This window comes from Sturnus vulgaris, chromosome 1, assembly GCF_052056855.1.
Source record: "Sturnus vulgaris isolate bStuVul1 chromosome 1, bStuVul1.hap1, whole genome shotgun sequence".
NCBI lineage: Eukaryota > Metazoa > Chordata > Aves > Passeriformes > Sturnidae > Sturnus > Sturnus vulgaris.
In genome coordinates, this window is record NC_142243.1 from 10,150,719 (window position 1) to 10,170,304 (window position 19,586).

Genomic DNA, 19,586 nt, shown 5'->3' on the forward strand with positions numbered 1-19,586 from the left:
AAAACGTGTACACACACATCAAAGCAGACACATATATAAAAATACGCATTAAATGGATGGAATAAGCTTATTCTGCATAACAATAGCTTTGTTTCTGCCACATATATTTCTTCACAGATGCAGATTTCTACAACTATCAGTACACTTGACGTCTTCATATATCACAAGCACAGATACACATACCGGGAGGCTGTGGCAGGTAGGCCCCAATTAATTTTGATCTCTTCTTTTCATATCCCTTCTGTGTGATGTCACCTGCCAAGAAAAGAAAAGGAAAATCAATAAAATGTGGATAAAGACAGTGAATAGCTGCTTAATAGCAGGACCATCAGCTTAGCCACCACTGCACTGTTCATCTGTCCTGACAATTAGAATGAACAAATGAAAAGCACAGAATGATCATTCTACCCAGAAAAAAACCTCAATTTAGGCCAGTCTCATTCTGGTAATATACCCAACCTTGACTTATTTCAGCACCGAAGTCCAGCAGCACAGAATTTTAAAACCATTTTGATGAGCTGCACACAATCTTTCAAAAGCTGCAATGACCTTCATTAGGTTAATAAACAATGGATTATATAGAATGCGTGGGCTTGTAGTGGCTGACTACACACATCACTGATTAGCATTTTCTATCATTAATGGGATTTTTTCTAATCGAGCACGTACGGCACAAAAGACTTGAAACTGCTGCTATATCATTTCTGCAATATAAATGTTTTAGCTAATTTCTGAGCAGTACTGAGGAACAAAACCAAAACAAACAGACCTACAACAGATCCACTAGAAAACAGTACCATGAAGACTCTGTCTGGCTTTCCACTTATGTGTAAAAAAAAAAAAAATTGGAGACAAATGTCTGTATTTCCTAAATTCTATTAAAGTGACACTTCACTGCATCTCAAGCTTCCCCAGGTAAACTACTTTTTTTTAATAAAAAGATTAAAAAAACCACTTCCCTGTAAAAGTTTTCCAACAAAAAATGATACATAAGTCATGTAGAACAAAACATATACTTTTAGTCTTCTTAAAGTTTGGGAGAAGTTTGGCACCAAAGCAGAGATAAAGTCCTGACTCTGAAGTTAAATATTGAATTTAATACATGCATATATGCTTGTTTTCAATATAAGCTACTCCAGAAACTAAATGGAGGGTTGGCTTTTACAATTCAAAGACTTTTAAAATAACACCATATTCTCTGCCCTTTCAATAAGCCTATCTGTTATTGTGAGACTCATCATGGAGCTAAAGCTCACTTGCAACATTGGACTTCTATATTGGTAAAGGCTGAGGGCTTAAGAAGGTGGAAACCACAAAAAGGAACTTTGACTGTAGTGTCCAGCTGGACATGGTAACATGAGGCTGTTTGTGTTCTTCCATCCCTGTGCTCAACCTTTACCTAAGGACACTGTTTGCCAAGGGAACAACACACTCATTTCAATCCCAGCTGCTCAGGCAAATGGTTGCTAAATTAGCACCAATGTCTGCTGGTCAGAAATCAATAACTACGTAAAAATATCTTTAATTGCTACGCCTTGCTGAAACACGTTTTCTTGGGAATGGTTCCAGTAAGCAATAAGGAGGCAAAATTCTCCGAACCTCTCTGCCAGTGTCCTGAGCCAACCTCTCACCCCTGCTTCAAAAACAGTCCTTAAAATAACACCTATACTCTTCACTACCATACCTCAAACTGCTCTACAAAAGAAGTCGGCTACAATATCTCAGTTTTTAAATGAGGAGAGTGAGACTGGAGCACTTCAAATGATAACATTCCCATATTTACAGAGGGAAGAAGTGGCAGACTTGGCAAGAGGTCCTAAGCCTGAAAGTTCAAACTCACTGACTTTTCAAGCACATTTCTTCCCATTTTGAACACTTCTGGCATATGTTCAAGCTAGTGAAACAAGCTCCCTCTCCGTTGTAATCACCAGCTTCTCACAAACCAGACAGTAACAATAGATACCACTTCATTAAAATGTTTCAATGAAAAAACGTGTTTGCTTTTGTTTGAAAATTATAAAATGTGAACGAGTTTTTCTTTTAAACTGTTGCTAAACAAATTACTATTGACTTCCTGTACTCATCAACACCAAAGTCTTACACATTCCAGACACAGCCTGAGCAAAATTTTGCTTTCTTATTTTACTATTGCTTTTTTAGGAGAACAGAGGTACCCTATGGAGAACCACAGCTCCTCTGTGATATGTGCAAGCTGGCAATGCCATTTTAGATATGAAATTATTAACAACAGGTGCTTGACTATTGATTATTCTTCCACTCACAAGGTAGTACATACACATGCAAATCAATACCTCAAGCTATACATTCCAGACAAGGCAAGAATGGGATCAGGTTGCATGAGCCGTAAGTTTTCTTCCACTAGTTTATAAACCTATATTATCTTAATGCAATGAAATCATAGGAACCAGCTATTTCTTTGACAACGAAGTGGGAAAGAAAAAAAGAAAGTGTTATCTTTTGCCAGTAATAATCTTTTATTCAAATTGGTATCCAGACTCACTCTTGTGAAGTTCACCATTAAAGAATTACTCTGAGCAGAAACAATAGTGACTCCTTCCCCAGACTGCCGACTCCACCAAGAATATCAATAAAATTAATTTTTGAGACAATTTATTAAGAAAAGATTTTTCCGTAAAAAAATTTGCTATTTGGAATTATAACCAAATTTTCTATAGTCAGGTCCATCATTTCCCAAGTCACCAATTATAAAAAACATGCAAAAGCAAAATATAAAATATCCACAACTTTCATTGTAGCATCACTTGCACCATTTTGAGGTGGAAGGAAGTGTATCACATACTCCAGGGAAGTACTATGCTTTATTTATCAAGATTAATGCTATTTGTATTCATTTGTGTTTTTTCAGGTAGACTGACTTTAGATTATAAACAATAGCTCATTAACAATGAAAATATTATTACAACATATTGCATTGCATAAACTATTGCATTTCAAAGCTATTTTGAACTCATTGTGTAAGCTCTAAAGATGTACCAAGCACAGCTCACCAAAGGTTAGGTGAGCTTAAACTCTTTTCTTATCATAAATCACCATTCACCCAATTTTCCCAACACAATACTAAGACCTTGGAATTATGTCCTTCCTTCCTTTGCAAATGAATGCAATAATTTTACATCTACCATCTTAGGAGCAAACCCCTTTCCAGTTAGGTCCACCTAGCTCATCTCATGTTCTTCCACAGTGCAATGCTGCATTTAGTCTTGGCTTTTTGAGAGTATCAACAGGATAACAGGATCTATACTTTCTTGCCCTGGGAAGAAAGGATTTATGGTACCTTTCAGTTTTTAACTAACTCTTCTCTTGAAAAGCCAGCAGACTCGAGGAGGGGAAAAGGTCTCACCCACAAAGTTCTTTGAGCAGACAGAATATGTTGGGTTTTCTCCTACTCTCCAAAGCCTCTGCAAATTTAGATCTCCTTGCACAGGGGACAAGGCTGGCAATGGGTTTAAGGAAAAGGTCAGGTTCTGGATGAACAGGTGATGACAAGACTCCAGCACTAAGGATGTGCAGGAGCAGAAGGAGCACATGGCTGCAGGGCACTCTGAGGATGTGTGTCCCTGGGACAAGACACCATCATATAATGCCACGTAGCTGAAAGCTGGCATCTCCATTTAGCAGCTCCCTGCTCTGCTCTGCCTGTCTTCTGCTGTAGCTCTCACCCCTGGCCTTGGCTCTGCTCCCAAGCACTTTGTCCAGCTCTGCTACTTCTCAGCTTCATCACACAGCTGGTCCCCAGTCCCTGCCCTCCTTCTCACTCCCTTCCTCCCAGGCTGCATTCACTTCACTGCACCTAAGGATCTCAGCCTCCTGTTTGCATCAGCACTCTCCAGGTTTTTATCCCCCGGACACATTGCTCTTTTCTTCCTCACCTCCACTGGTGATCTGACAGGTTTCCACCATGGGAGCCACAGGTGTATTCCCTGGGGAATCCTGTGCCCGAGGGTCCACAGGGGAAAGCAAAGCACAAGCCTCAGAGACCTGAATGCACCAACAGTGAGCAAATGCTACCCTGCTTTTTTCCATATTTAAAATTGGCTGAACAACAGGCATGCAGAACAGTGACCCTCTTTCACCAAAACAAGTTCATTTCTGTTGAAATAAATCTTAGAGAGTCTCTCCAGGCACAAGAGGGAAAATGCCATGCTTGCAATGAAAAGGACAGCACGAACAAAAGACCATCCACCCCTCCAAGGAGGAAGGTCGCCCAGTTGAGCTGAGTACAGGATTGGGGCTCTGGCAGTCTGTAATCCCACTGCCATCTCCTTTATTTGTGATTTGTGCCCCTGTTCCTGCTGCTTCCCCAGCTGCAGATGGCAATGCTCTCCGACACCAGCGCCCGCAGACAATGAGTCTTCCCTAGCTATATTTAGCAAAGCCGCGCCGGAGTGTAAGTTCATTCGACTATGCTCATCACAACTGTTACTGTTTGCATTAGACCCTGTGTTTTCTTTGAAAATTTACTGGGTTTTCCTCTTTCCTTCCAGAGTGCTGGATTTCTGCCTCGTTACAGAGACAATGGTCTAAAGCTGGGGCAGGCAAGTCCGAGCAATATAACCGCAGCACGAGCCCTTCATGAGCAAGACAGGAACGCCAGGTCATAGAGAGCCCCTGGGAATACTTCACTTTGGGCAAGACACTTTGAGAAGCAAGAAATGCCTGTAAATGTTGAAGTCATTCCTATTATCCTATCCCCTTTCTGGGCCTCTCCATGAGTCAGCTCCATCCATTTGTATGTCATGTCCTACGCTGAATCACACCTTAAACCAAAACTGAAAAGGCACATTTTGTAAGAGGCAAATTAATGACTTCTTAGTGTTTTGTTGAAGAGAAGGTTATTAAATGTGAAAATATTTCCATATGAAAATATCTGTGCATTTCCACTCTTCTTAAAAGCATTTGCACTTTCAAAGCTGAGTGGTTAGAAACAGTGGTACTACAGAAAAGTAAGATGCTGTGCTGCTTTCACAAAAGTAAAATTCTTAAGAGTTGATATAGTACGAAAGTTTCATTTTCAACTGAAATACCTATTAGCTGATCTGTTATCACTTTTGAAAACAAACATGTGCAGTCCTGAAGAACTGCTACCATGATATATGAAGTAAATTTATTCCAAATTATTACGTTACACAGGGGAGGAAAAAGAAATACCAAAACGCAATACAAGCTAAATTTCACCACATCTTTTTTCCTGGAAGATGGCAAAAATTCTTACTGATCTCAGCCTTCAATGACACAGCATAGGTAAAAAGCGCATGACAAAACCAGGGACCAAAATCACCTTGTTTAGTGCAGTAAAAACTCAATTTTATAGTCTGTGATCTCGAAGCCTGACTGATGCTGCTGTTTTCACTACACATACATGTTTTCAAAATGAAATTTCAGGCTGGGACTTTGAATTAGTTTAAGGCACTTATGGAAAATCCACCATGGGAAATAATGCAATCAATAATTCCTGTCAAGCACAGACTAACACAGAGCTCACCGGTGAGTGTCTTTCCTTTGCCCATGATTTTCTGCCCTCTAAAGATTCAATTTTCTGTACGACTTGTTTATTGCTGATGACTCAAATTCAGTGTCAGCATCTTGGCAAGAGGGATTTGAATGAAACAAAGCTCTTCATAAAGAGAACTGTGAGTCATTTACTTCTCCCACTCATGATGCAGACAGTCTCCCTGTCTGGTCTCCCAAAAATATGCCAAGAGACAAAAGATTTCATTTTGGAGGGTGCAAGTACAGAGATACCAGAACTCCACAAATATATCATGTAACACGTACAAGAACACAAAAATATATATCAGGAGTAATTTTCTTTTCCAATGTCTTTTAAATGTGATGTTTAACCACAGCAGCAGCTTAGAAAACTGCTCAGAACTAGGATGAAGAAACAAATGGCAAACTATGGCAGTGGGCAGAAAAATTAATGGGATCCCACACTTCCACTGCAACCAGTGCCATAAATTACAGAACTGCTCAAGTGCCTTCAAGGAGATTATGCTGTGGCTTAAAGGTTTCATTTTTTTTTTTCTTTTTTAAAGGTGACAATTTTACCACCTATATCTGAATTCCCTTTTTCCCCCAAGGGTACATTTTGTTCCTGTTTATTGCGAGCAAAGCAGAAAATGGCTGAATTTTAGTGCAAGATAAGGAAAAGCACTCCATGTGTACTTACAATGTGAAGCTTATAATGTTTCCTAAAGAGGGTTCTGATTCAGGAGAAAATATTTAAACAGATTATGCTATTAACAGAGAAGGTAAACTATTTTAACAGGGCTGAAATAAGAGATTCAAGGTCTTGTGAATTTGGAAAGTACTCCTATGCAAAATAAATCCTTCCTTCCCATTCTTTTGATAGAAAGATTAAGTATCTGCTGAATAACCTGCCAAGTGCTTAGTTTTAATTCAAATTCTACTGTTTTAAGGAAAATACTGTTTTAAGTATGTGAGCAGCAAATAATTTTGTATGGAAGCCATTTTTTAGTATCTCCACCTTGAATCCCAGATGACTCCTTAATGAGTTTCCCCACTTTCTGGTCCCAAAGTCTTCAACACATTTTTCCAACACCCAAAATACTCCTGGACTTCAAAAGAAAGGGAAAAAAAAAGCCGGGGGTGGGGAGGAGAGGAGGAAATCCCCCAAAAGCAACCCCAAAACACCTCATTGAAGCCAATTAAAACAATCCCAGGGATTTAGTGACTCAGACTTTCTTGGGGCTGGCTGGGCTGGGGTACAGCAGTGTCTGCCAGTGGGGTGGCACCAGGCCAGGAGCTGGGCAAGCTGCTGAGACCCTGTGCCATGGAAGCCAGGGAGCTGTGTGGTCCTCGGGCATCCCAGAGCTCCCCCGGAACGGGGAATTTGCGCCGCACTACTTTTATGGCCTGGATTATTGTAAAGTAAACAGAGGCTGGTTGAACAGTGAAGGTTTCCATTCTCAGTGTCAAGGGTTTATTTCATTATTTAAAGCTTTAACGAACACTTTATATAATGAAAGCAATCCTTGCCATTTTTGGAATTTTATGACTGTTAGGACCCTTCATAATGTTGTTTTCCTTCCTTTATTGCTTTATAAGGCTTATGGGGCACCCTTGAAGTGTATATCCTTTTTGCAGCTGCTGGAAGCTCATCTTTCATCTCTCCACTGGCTTTCCTGTTGCCTGTAAGGCATTTGCCTGTTCTAGTTATTCTCCCTGTCTCTAACAAACGGTGCAGAGTCAGATCTTGCTCAAGATAAAAATAAAATACAATTCTGAAATCTATGCCTAAGGAAACATTCCTGATAAATGTTATTTAATAGGCAGGCTTTATATTTCAAGTTAGAAATGTTCCCTACAGAAAGATAATTACAGCAGTAATTCCACTTATCATTATTTAGAATTTACGGTTCTGAGCAAATCAGGCATTTCCATAAATGCCGCGCTGCGTACTGCAAATTTGTGTCCCGATTTTTTCACAGCCCTGAAAATGACTTGGAAAAAAAATACAGCAGGAGAAAGAGGAGGAGGAGGGAATCCTAAAGGTGGAACATATAATAGATGTATGAAACGAAATTGAGAATATATATCCAAACAAGACTGTGTGCATATTTGCTCCTCTGGGTAGAAAAATATTTTCAAGGCTTTTCACAAGGAAAAACCTGCAATATCGAAGTAGAATGGTAACATTTGTTAATAGTGAAATGTCTTATTTTTGTCTCTTCTCCAGGAAGTAGCCTATGAAAATAGGCAACCTTGTGCTTTTAACCATCTTTCCCTACTTTTGACATTACTAAGCTGAACCAAGAAAGTGCATATGGGTTAACCTTCTTGGAAGAGAACATCATCTTCCAAAAATGAACAGATTTCTAAATTCTTCATCCGTAATTTTGCTCCCAGTATATTGATGCATCGCAGTATGACTGCAGATCTCATCCCAAATTTCAATTCAGAACAGAAATCTGGAACTCCTGTTTTCATGTGTTGTAAAAAAAAAAAATGAAAGAACTGCTTTTACCTGACATATTGCAGCATTCTCCCTATTTACTTGGGTTCACCATAAAGCTTTTGTATTTGGTATTAGTTATTCTAGTCAATAACAGAACTGACTCTATCCACAATATCTAAAATAATGTTATTTTACCCTAATGTGGGTTAAAGTCATTATGTTGATTTTTAAAATAGGTATTTAGAGCAGTTGCACTGTAGTATTAGAATGCCAAAATGTCCAAATCTCTTCCCACAGTTTTTGTAAAAATAGAACCTCTTCTGGGAGAAAAAACCAAAAAATCTCTTCATGCAAATGCAAATTTCCACATACTTTGACAGCTGGATGCAAAGAGAAAAAAGCACAGATATCTTAACTACCACGGGAAAGCTGAAGCAGGAATACTCCCTTTTTAAACAATTTCAAGACCACTAATGGTTGTGGAAGTATATTGAGGAGTTTTAAGTAGTTGTGAACAGGGACTGGAATTACCAAGACAACTATGCTGAGTGACCATAACACCTTTAAGAATGATCTTGGGAGAGCACTGAACTCAATAATCTGGTCTACAATTTTTTGTGCACCATGTTTCACAACTTTGAAGAATTAAAAAATAATGATTTATGAAGAGAACATAAACATCTTCCATGGCAATATTCACATTGCTATTCCTGAAATGATGGTGTTTTGTTTACTAAATTCAGTAAATAAGTTCTTTCCTGTACTATCACAAACTTGTTTGCAAACAGTCAAGGATCATAAATGCCTGTTTTTCATAAAAGCCTGGCAGATCCATCATCTGCTTTTCTACTCCCAACAGTTGAGAACCAATCCTCTCCTACACTCAAAGTGCCCAAGGGTAATTAATGTGAACAATGCAATGCTCAAAGAAACCTCCAAACATCTCCAAGTTCTGAGAAGCAATTCTCTCAACAACCTTACCCATACCCCTGCTGCCTTCATTCTAGTCCCCAGTAACTCCAATTCTTTTTTCAAGCTTTCCAACAAGAGTAAGATAACTTACTTCCTTCCAAAAAGGCCCCCAAAAGTATAGAAACACATTCATTTTAAAAGCATCCAGAAGGGAACAATCTCCTCAGACACACAGTCTAACATCCTGCTAGGCAAGAAGAGCAGATGAGAGTGCTCTCTGCATCAACATTGAATACTTACTCACATCCTCTCTGTCTCAGCAGATTCCTAACTATTCTATGCAAAATAAAACCACCTCGTTTAGAGTTCTCCTCTTAGAACTGAAAGATGACCATTGATGGATTTACCTAAGAGGCAAGATGTTCTTTCAAAGCTGGATGAGAAAGGGAGTTTAATGTGCTTTTACGTGCCCTTATACATGAAGGCATCTTCTCCAGTTTTAATTTTGTGAGACAGGCTGGACATGGTCCAAAGCATAGAATAAGTCACATAAATTTAGAAAAGCCCACACCTCTTTCTACAGTATTTCTTCTTGATTTTCAGTTAGGTTCTTGCTATGATGGCTGCAATGGACCCTCATGTTATTTCACCTGGGAACACAGTTTCACTAAGCAGAAGAACACTTACATCTTAGACACAGCAGAGGTTGATTCAGGTACATTTTATTAATCTAATCAACATCTTCTGATGCACATTCCACAGTCCAAATAATCCTAAGCAGGTGCAAAGTTGTGTTACTCTTCTTCTACCTCTCACACAGTTGAAAAGTAACTCTGATATTACTGCTAGACACAGAAAACACCACACTCAGGAATTTCTGAACTGTAATGCCATAGTGCATAAATACTGGCACTGGCTTTTCAAAGAAATTCATTCATAATTTTGTGTCTCAGTACTTCATTTCAGCACTTGAGGCATCAGCCCCAGAGCATCCCATCTGCATTTTAGTTCTGTCCCCCTGAAGGCCAGTGGTGAGCTGCTCACTGGTGAGCCAGACCACAGAGGCTGCTTGGGGAGTGAACACAGCAACCCGGAATGATGCCTTCCCTGAAGAAGCATTGTGGAGGGAAGGACTATGGTTTTATTCACAAACCTCACTGCTCACTTTCACTTGAGGAAAAACTGAGCTCCCTTTTTACCAACCTTATCCTTCAGGAGGTCGTAAAAGGTGCCAGACAAGTACATGGCAACTTCTGGTCACCGAGTCCCATGTACTGCAGAAGAGTTTGTCAAACACTCTCAGGAAGAACTGAGTCTCATCTGGAGCTGTACTCATTTTTAAAAAAAATTCCAAACTGCTATAACATCCTCTTCACCATTCTGGGGGAATTTTTTCACTGATCTTTATCTTTTAAAGTTGAAATAATTATTTTCCACTTAATCCTATGCCACTGGCTTTCCTGGCTCCTTATTTGTCTAAAAAAAGTGAACTACCTCAAAAAAGCAAGAGATCAGCCAGTTTTGTAAAACCTATCTTAGCAAAGATAATTCAGGTCGTGATTTATCAAGTTTAAATTTACCTCCCTGTCTTTAATTTTTGCTTTTAGCATTCCAGTGCTGATATTATCTAGTGGCCTATTTCAGCAAATTTTTCTTCCACTGTTATTAATATATAATAACCACTATACAATCTGTTTCTAAAAAGACAAAGGCTTCCCAGACTGCACAGTTCCTGGAAGTATTTATTTTCCTGCTAATATGAAAAAACTAAACACTCATTTCTATTAATATGGACTTCAAAGAAAACCTAGTTCAGATTTTTAAGCAAATCTCGGCCTGAAAACTAAGGAAAATGTATGCAGAGCAAAATGAGCTACCTATCCTGCTGATGTAGAGTAAATGAAATCTGTCTCTGATCTCAAGAAATCAGAAAAATTAATCCTTATTTTATAGCCTGCAAATTCAATTTAGGCTGATATGTTAAAATACATTTTGTTGACAGTCTATTTGATGCAACAGCCAGATATGACAAAACAAGCAGCTACTTAAAGGCCTTTGCAATACATGGACTGCAATTCATGTTAATAAAGCACCCAGATGACTTCATCTTTTCTATGCAAAAAAACCTACATTTGAAAACTGTCACTAGGGTAATTTCTGCATGAACTAGAGTACTGAAATTCCACTTTTATAAGAAATAACCTAAAATGCATTCAAGTCATTTTCCCACTCCGTTCCACAAGGACCTCAAACAGCAAGATGAATTAACATCATTTGATTACTCAACTCAATTCCTAGCATGTTACTAAAGGAACAGAAAAGCCCAAAAGCAGCTCACTGTTCTCCTGTTATGTGGGCAAAGTATTTATGAAGCACTGGAAATATGCATCCTTTGACTCAAGGACTCCCATTACCCAAAGGCTGACTCAGATCCTACTCTCTTAAGCCTGCAAAACAACTTGAAAGGAAAAGCAGTTGCATACCTTCAATTACCTCAAGACACAATCAATGTGCCTGTTCTCCACAGGTTTCACAATATTTGACAATTCCATTTTTTTTTCCCGGCTGTTGTTCACCTCTGAAGGCTCCTAAAGGTCTGTAACATTATTACAGACCTAATGTGACAGCTCATACTGATGTTGGCAGAAAGCAGCTGTTCTCATAGGAATTATTACCCTCCAGAGCCTCTGAAATACTTGGAAATCTGCAAGCCTCTGCTAGGTCCAGGGCATACACTTCCATGCAGCTGGAAAATCAGATCTTCATACTCTCATCCTTCTTTTTATCCATTTTCAGCTTACAACTTCTCCTGATCAAGATATGGAAATTTGCTGTGGTAAGCCAGATGTGCAAACATTTCCTTTTTTTCCTCAGTTCTGATATCATGATTTATTTCATACGTTAATGAGGTTATTCTGTGATTTCTGTAGCCTTTTCCCTCAGATTTCAAAAAATAATAAAAGTATTTCAACCCAAAAGAAGCCACTAATTTCACATCGTTGTTACATTCTTTCCTGCAATATAGAGTTCTTTTCAAGAACTTCTTTTCAAAAGAAGTTGGAATTAAATCATAGCTATACTTACTAAAATAAAAGCAAGCAAAATTTCACTAAGGAGTGCTCATTTTCACCTGTGCTAGAAGCCAAAACCAGCACTGCTTTTCTAACAGCAGGCGTTTGCAAAGGCCATTTCCCACGATGACAAATTTCAGCACTTGAGTTTGGCTTTCACAGACAGGGCTGGTGGTTTAGAAGTTTTTGAGAAAACCCATGAATGCATGTTTGTATCGATGTGTCAAAATACACTCTTCTGCTCTTGTTCTGCAATTGTAACATGGTGAAAAGTAGCTAATTATTATTGCAAATGTTTGTTAATTCACTGGTTTGCAGGAATTCCCCTTGTGGCTTATTTATTTTGTGGATCCACAGGTAAATTGGTAAACATGCCAGCCTGAGGAACACCAATAACACACCTTACAAAACCCAGCACTCCACTTGCTTTTACATCTATAATACAGCTATACTTTAGAATTGCCAGTAAAGATTACTTAGCATGCAGAAAACCAACAAGAGACTTGATTTAATAATCTGTTATTAAGTCCTAGCTGGGAAAGAGCACTAGCAGAGCCTGGGAAGATAGCCATCTTTTAAGAAACTAAGAAATCAAGAATTAAGGTAGGATTTACACAAATATACACAAAACACTGAATTTTCAGCATAATTCAGATAGCACATCCACCTAGATTGCTTTGGACAGAAGTGCATGTGATCAGCAAGATCAGCTACCAGCCTTTGGCCTTGAGGATCCTCAGTCCTGCACTTGTGTGCTCAGGCACCTGTTTGACCCACAGATGCTGCTGACCCCACGTGGGTGGACAACTGTCCACTTCAACCTGACAAAACCACAGGTGAAGTACCTGCTGAAGGTACTCCATTGCTCCCTGTCCTACACAAGCAGATCCACACATCCAAACAGACCTCTGACTGTAAATCCACATGGGCAGAGCAAAGCATCACTCACAGCAGCTGCTGGACCAGGTGATGCTCAAGAAGTAACTTGATAAACCTGACAAACCACGCCTTAATTTTCTTCTGCTTATTTCTTACCCAGATTTGATATTTTCCTCATTCCTCTCTTCTTTCCAGTGGACTCTGATGCTGCAAGAATCCCATTTTCAGTGGTCTTCATTCTTACCTATATTCTTTTCTGCCCTGCAGATAATCAGCTGCTCAGCTCTGCTTCAGAGGTGTCCACACACACTACCTGAGCACTGGCCAGCCTCACTCAGACTTGCAGACCCTGAAGCTGCATTGCAAACGTGTTTAATCATCCCTTGCTGTTTAATGTTCACAAGGTTTATAAGCTTTTTTAAATTTACATTTATTAATCATCTTCAATCTCTGGTATTGCTCATCCTAACATCCTCCTGGATCAGCTGAGTCCAGTTCAGGCTTTCCACTGCCCAGGCTGACACCAGACCTTGCAACTGCTCCCCTCTGCACACAGTTTGGAATTTTCACCATCTGGCCCACAGGAACTCCTCACCATTTCCATTTGATGAAATCACTAGTGTATGACTTCCTACTGTGGTAGCACTGCAAAGCCAACCTCCCCATCTGAACATGTCAGTTTTCACTGCAATCTCTGGTTTTTTAATTCAAACAAGGACGGCATAACCAGAATCAGATTATTAACTAAAAGGTGATCTCCACCATAGTTATATAATTAAAATAGTGAGTGGTATCTGAAAACCTGTACATTTAAGACAGAAATTTGCATCATCTTTGTGTCTTCCTGAAGGCAACTAAGGCTTCTGCCACTTCTCTAATGTCATGCTTTGGATGTCTGAAGACATTAATATTCATGGATGGAACAGTATAAGAAACACGGGAATGATCACACTGGATCCCATCCAGTGTCAAAAGTGGTGGAACTGTCACACTGGTTCCCTTCCAATGCTCTTTCATGTGTCTCAGCCCATACAGTTACTTAGAGGACATAGTAAGGCAAAAAGTTTCAAAGAGAAAATGTCAATAATCTACCCTCTTTCTCCTCACAGTGTTATTACATTAAAAGTTATTAAAAAGAGTCACCTAAACCTCAGAGCACAACATTGCAAAAACCACTGCCACAGCTCAGGGTACCTGAAAACTGGAACCCTGTTTTGGATCTTGCTGAAGTCTTGGCCTCAATGAGTTTCAATGAAGAATTAATTCCACAATGTAATTACATTCAGTGTGAATTTGCCAAGTTTTAAGTTATTTAAATATCCCCCTACCCTCTGCCATGAAAAGTTCATGACATACCTTCTCTGCAGCATTCATTATTTGACATACTTTTGTCAGTTCCTCCTTGCAAGATAATTAATTCCACATTTTCAATACTCTTTAGATGCATTTTTTTTCCATGCTGTTCATCATTCTCACCCCACTACCACAGCCACAGGCCAGTTCCCCTGTGGGTAAGGCAAGGCAGTGGGTAGTGAAGGGAGAAACTCTTGGATCATGCTCCAGTCTGGGGTTTGCCATTCCTGTGCAGCACTGCCCATATACCCCAATTACTGACACCCATGTTCACATCTCTCTAACTCAACTGTTTCTATCTTGAAAACTCTGAATACACACCTTTAACCCAGAGCCAGTTTTACAACCTCTTATCAGCTCCCAAATATAGAGATTAGCTATGTTAAACTGAGGAAAATTGACAGTTCTGCTTTTATAGTAAGGTGGTCCAAGGTCAGAGGTTTAAAAGGAAAATAAAAACCCATATATCGCACATGGAACATGTTTGGAGTACTTTATACATCAAACAAAAAAAATATTATATGCATAATTTATTTCTATATTGCTAGAAGCTTTCCTTGTAATGCTTGCAATTTCAGTACCATCAATCATTATGTCATCATTAGGACTGAGTTTTTCTGTTGGATTTTTTCTACTTTGTATTTCCACTCTTTTTTTTACTTGGCTACCTAGTTACTTACTGATGTAAAAACCACATTTTTTCCAGGATAGCACAACTTCTCTGGTTCTTTCCAATCAAAATTATGCTGCCCCAGAATGCTCTCTGAATTGAAGCAGAAAAGTTTGAACATCCACATCAGTCTAAGCCTATCTCGTCTGAGAATATTAAACCCAGGAGAGTAAAAGGGTTGAAGGGATTATGAAGACAAAGATGTATTTTTGTTTCCTCCAAGTTGGAAAGAAGACTTTTGCTAATAAAAGAAAGAATCCCCTTTCCACTTTTTTTTTATTAAGATTCTGTTCCAAATGTTTTGAAAAAAAAATAACATCATATGCATCACACTCTTACTAACCCCTTCCCTACAACTTCTCACCAAAAAGTGGTTAAGGTAGTGGCTACTCTATAAATATTTCTAAGTACCTTAGTGGCTTGTGATTTCAAATCTGATATACACATGCAGTTTCCTTTTCTTTGTGTCTTTGAAACTGTATATATATGTGTATGTATATGTATATATATATATAAAAACATATGTATACATATATATATTTATATATCTATATATTATATAGATATATAAAATAAAAATAATTTACTTTTTGTTTAGGAAGCTGGAAGAAACAATCCCAGGACAGTTTCCTTTTAAATCTAGAAAGCAACGTAGTCAAGCCTCTACACCCAAAATATTTTCTGATTTCTTTGGACATGGCTAACTCCTCTACAAGAGTTCTGCATGAATACCGGATTACTTAAAAAACCAAATCCGAATATTATCTCAATGAGCACCAAAGTGAAATCAATACCCATCAAAGTAACTGGAAGAATAAAGTCCTTCCTTTTTCAATTTGCATTTGCACTGGTATTTAGGCACATGTCTTATGTAAAGGTATCTGAGACTTCTTTAGCACAAAATTATAATACAGCATACAACCACTTACTCTTGAGGCTCACAAATTCTGCAAGGGCTCAAAATACCAGAGCATACTAAAGCATTGGGTTGTGATTACAGTACTGCACAGACATGTCCAGGTAAGACTGGCCCATGCTCTTAAAAATCTGGGCAAATTCAGGGGTAGCTCTGCAGGTATCTTTGCTGACCAGTGAGCCACTGTTGGTAACAGTTGACTAAGGGAACATGAACAACCAGGATCCAAGTAAAAAATTTTAAAAAATAAACTAATGAAAAAACTGTAGTCAATGTATAAGTTCCCATTTGCCAAAAGGGCTTATATAAGGCTAACAGCTCCTGGGAACAAATGCTGAAATATCTTTCTTTTAAATTACATTAATTTACAAAACTGACTACTTCTGACCTAGAACCCATCATTGTATTCTGCAGTTTCAGGTGCACTATCAGAGCATATTAGGAGACACAGAGCCTGGAACAGCACTTTTCTCTGCAGCTTCTAAGTACCACTGAAATATAAATGATGCATAATAACAAGCATTTATACCTCCACCATGAAAAAACACTTGCCCTGAGTTGCATACATCAAGCTGTGTATATATTTTTATTCTTTAACCTCTACAAGCTGTATGTCAAACAGCCCCTTTAAAAATCACAAGTTTTTGCAAAGTCAGGCACTGCATAATGGCTTATTTCAGAAGTTACACTCTGCATACATATGTATGAAGAAATTACAGGGAAAAAAAGCAGCTCAGCTTATTTGTCTTTTGGTCACCTAATCAAAAAGGTGATTGGATTCATTTTAACCATATCAATGAAGTCACTGGAGAGCAATCACAACTGTTTTTCCCCATGACAGATGAATGACCTTTGCCATGGCCTCAGAGAAAACAAGGCCATGTTTTGTCCAGGTACAACCAGGGCGTGGTTCCCTTCTGGTTAGACATATAGGGAATACCAGATGTGCTGCAGCACTGGTTGTTCTCTTTCCTTTCTCAAAGCATTTCAAGGGGCTTATTTATTTTCTTTCATAGGAGACCAGGAGGACACTAGCCAGGAAAAGATGTAAGATATTAAGGATGCTTGCTATGCATGATCAGAAGGGGATAAACAAAGTATCCTTTATTTCCCAAAGGAAATCACTGCCCAAATGCAGCCAAAGTATTTAACAGCACAACTGAAGATTACAGAGTAGGACAGAGGCCTTGACTTACGTATGTAAAACCCACAGATGCATCCCTGAAATTCAATTCAGCAATTTTGTTTGTCAAAGAGTATCACAGATTTGTCTGAAGCTCACTACTGCATTTCCTCCTCCAAAACATTGTCATTTTGTGAATTCACTTTCCCGTTAGGGTCAATTCAATGCACTTTTTTCAGGACTATACCACCCACAACTTTACAGTCCTCTCTTCTTGACCTTGTCTCTTTGTCCTATAGAAAATGGCACTGCCTGCATTCATTTTAAGAGCTTGGCAAGTCACTGATGGAGCCTCCATGGGTGCCAGAGATGTTATTACTGTGGTTTACAGAGGATTTCCACACCCAAACTTGCAGGCAGGCACTGCTTTCAACCACGAGGTTTCCATACGAAGCTGCACCCCAGCAGCCTGAGTGCCTTATGACACTTTCTCCCTTCACCTCCCACCTAAAGCAGGAACCTTGGCAGCTCTCTCTCCTCACACAGCGAGTGCAGGGCATTGCTAACACACTGCTGGATCTTCAGCAATGGATTCAGCAGGTACTGCTCCCACCAAGAGGGTTCACAGTCTCCAGCAAATCTCATTGGTAAATTCTAGAAAGATTCTCAGGTAAGCAAGCTTCTTACTTATTTGGGCACCCCACCAACACAGGACTAACAGATTCTGGTATAACTTGGGATGCAGGCTCCTCCAAAGCTGTACTGGCTATCTGAAACTAGTGGAAAATAACAGAATAGAATATCCATTCATTATGTATTTATTTTAAATAAGAAAAAAGTATATGAATGCATAATCAATTAAGACATTACTTATAATAAGTGGAAATAAGTAAAACAATAATGGGAAGTCTCTGGTACAGTTGTCAAGATATTGAGCAAGCCTAAAATATAGAGCCATAGTAAACTTAAAAATTGAACAAAATTACCTTGTGTTCTAGAAGAGTGAGGGAAGATGGACATGGGGAACCCAGATATAACCTTGGCACTCAAATAGCACTTGGGCTACCTACAGCTCCTCCTTTTAGCCTCAACCTGTTCTCTTTCAGCTACAGTCAGACAACCTTCAGCCTACTCCTGCTGTACCCTAGGCTCTGCTGAGAGAGGCAACCACAGAATCACAGAATATTCTAAATGGGAAAGAACACACAAGGATCATTGAATCCAACTCACAGCCCTGCACAGGACACCCCAAGAGTCTCACTCTGTGCCTGAGAGCATTGTCCAAACACTGTTAACTCTGCCAGGCTGCTGCTGTGACCACTGCCCTGGGCAGCCTGATCCTGTTCCAGCCACCCCCTGGGGGAAGAACCTTTTCCTGATATCCAACATAAACCTCCCCTGACACAGCTTCAGGCCATTCCCTGGGGTCCTGTCACTGTCATCACAGAGCAGAGATCAGAGCCTGCCCCTCCTCTTCCTCTCACCACAAAGTTGTAGCAAGGAGGTCCCTGAAAGACATGAAGAGCACAACTCTGCTGCTGCTCCCTTCTTAAGCACAGGACACAAGGATAAGGACACAAGATGAATCCTTTGGTTGTGGCTGAGAAAAAAAGAGCTCCATGGGTAGAGTTCAGAAGAGTGAAGGAGATGGATTGCAGATCTGTGAACCTCAGCAAAGAACACTTTTCCTCTATTGTTCATGAAAATTCAAGGTTGCAAAGCAGTGTTACATTGGACAACATGCAGGCTGACTGTGGTATCATTTATACAAACCTTATTTAGTATTACACTTCCTCTTCTTTCAGCCACTGCCTGTTTCTTGCAAGCAGCAATCCCAGTAAGGACTCAAAAAAAAAGCCTCTGAAAGCTCAGCTTTCTGAGTACTGTTGTGTAGTTACTTGCATCTGTAATTTGCTCTCACAGAAGTAAATGCTAATATGCTTGGAAAATGTGACTTAATTTTGTGAAGTGAATGAGTTTTCCTGTGGAAATCTTTCTATACAATTTTATGTTATTCTTTCTAAAAAACAGAAATTACTACTGCATTCTAGTTGCAGTTCCAGAGTGAATACTGAGATTTGTACTCTGAGTTTTACCACGACATGACACAAGGGAACTGCTCTAACCTCCTCTCCCACATTTACTAACAATAGAAGTGTTTTGTTCACATTACATTCAGCATTTAAGATGAATGCATTTACTAAACATAAAATAAAGTAATTGAAACACTGAATAGTGAGCAGACATTTCCACATATTTCACAAACCCATCTAAGAAGTCCTTGGTCATTGATGCAGAGGACTTTGACATGTAACTCATCACAACTTTATCTGATGAGAAGAAAATCAAGGAAGAGGATTTATTCCCAAATTCACACCCCTCTGGCACCCAACCACAGGCAAGTTGTATGTAAAGCAGTGACTTGCCATCATCTTCCTTTTTTGTGCTCCAAAAAAAGAAGAGGGAAAGTCAGAAAAAAATAAAAACCAAAACAAATTATTCCTTAAAGGAGAGAACTACACTACAAGTGATTATAGATGTATATTCATTTCAGAAAGCAATACTACAGAAGGACAACTTTACAAAGCAACAGCATCTGAGGTTTTGCCTTCCTAAAGCAACTAACACAAAGTATTTCACCTGTTTCTATCTGCATACTATTTCATCCTGCTATTTGGCATGTGGATGCAGCTTAGATAAAA

General features: G+C 39.2%; 1 protein-coding gene across 5 annotated transcripts in view; it reads right to left on the bottom strand.

The window, feature by feature from the left end:
- The window catches only part of DIP2C (DIP2 acetate--CoA ligase C (putative)), a 313,844-nt gene that overhangs the window by 142,487 nt on the left and 151,771 nt on the right, over nucleotides 1-19,586 (bottom strand). For all 5 annotated transcript variants that reach the window (XM_014872250.2, XM_014872252.2, XM_088159264.1 and 2 more), the window contains exon 2: nucleotides 184-255. In XM_014872250.2, the coding sequence (XP_014727736.2) occupies nucleotides 184-255 (72 nt within the window). The remainder of the gene's footprint in view (nucleotides 1-183; nucleotides 256-19,586) is intronic.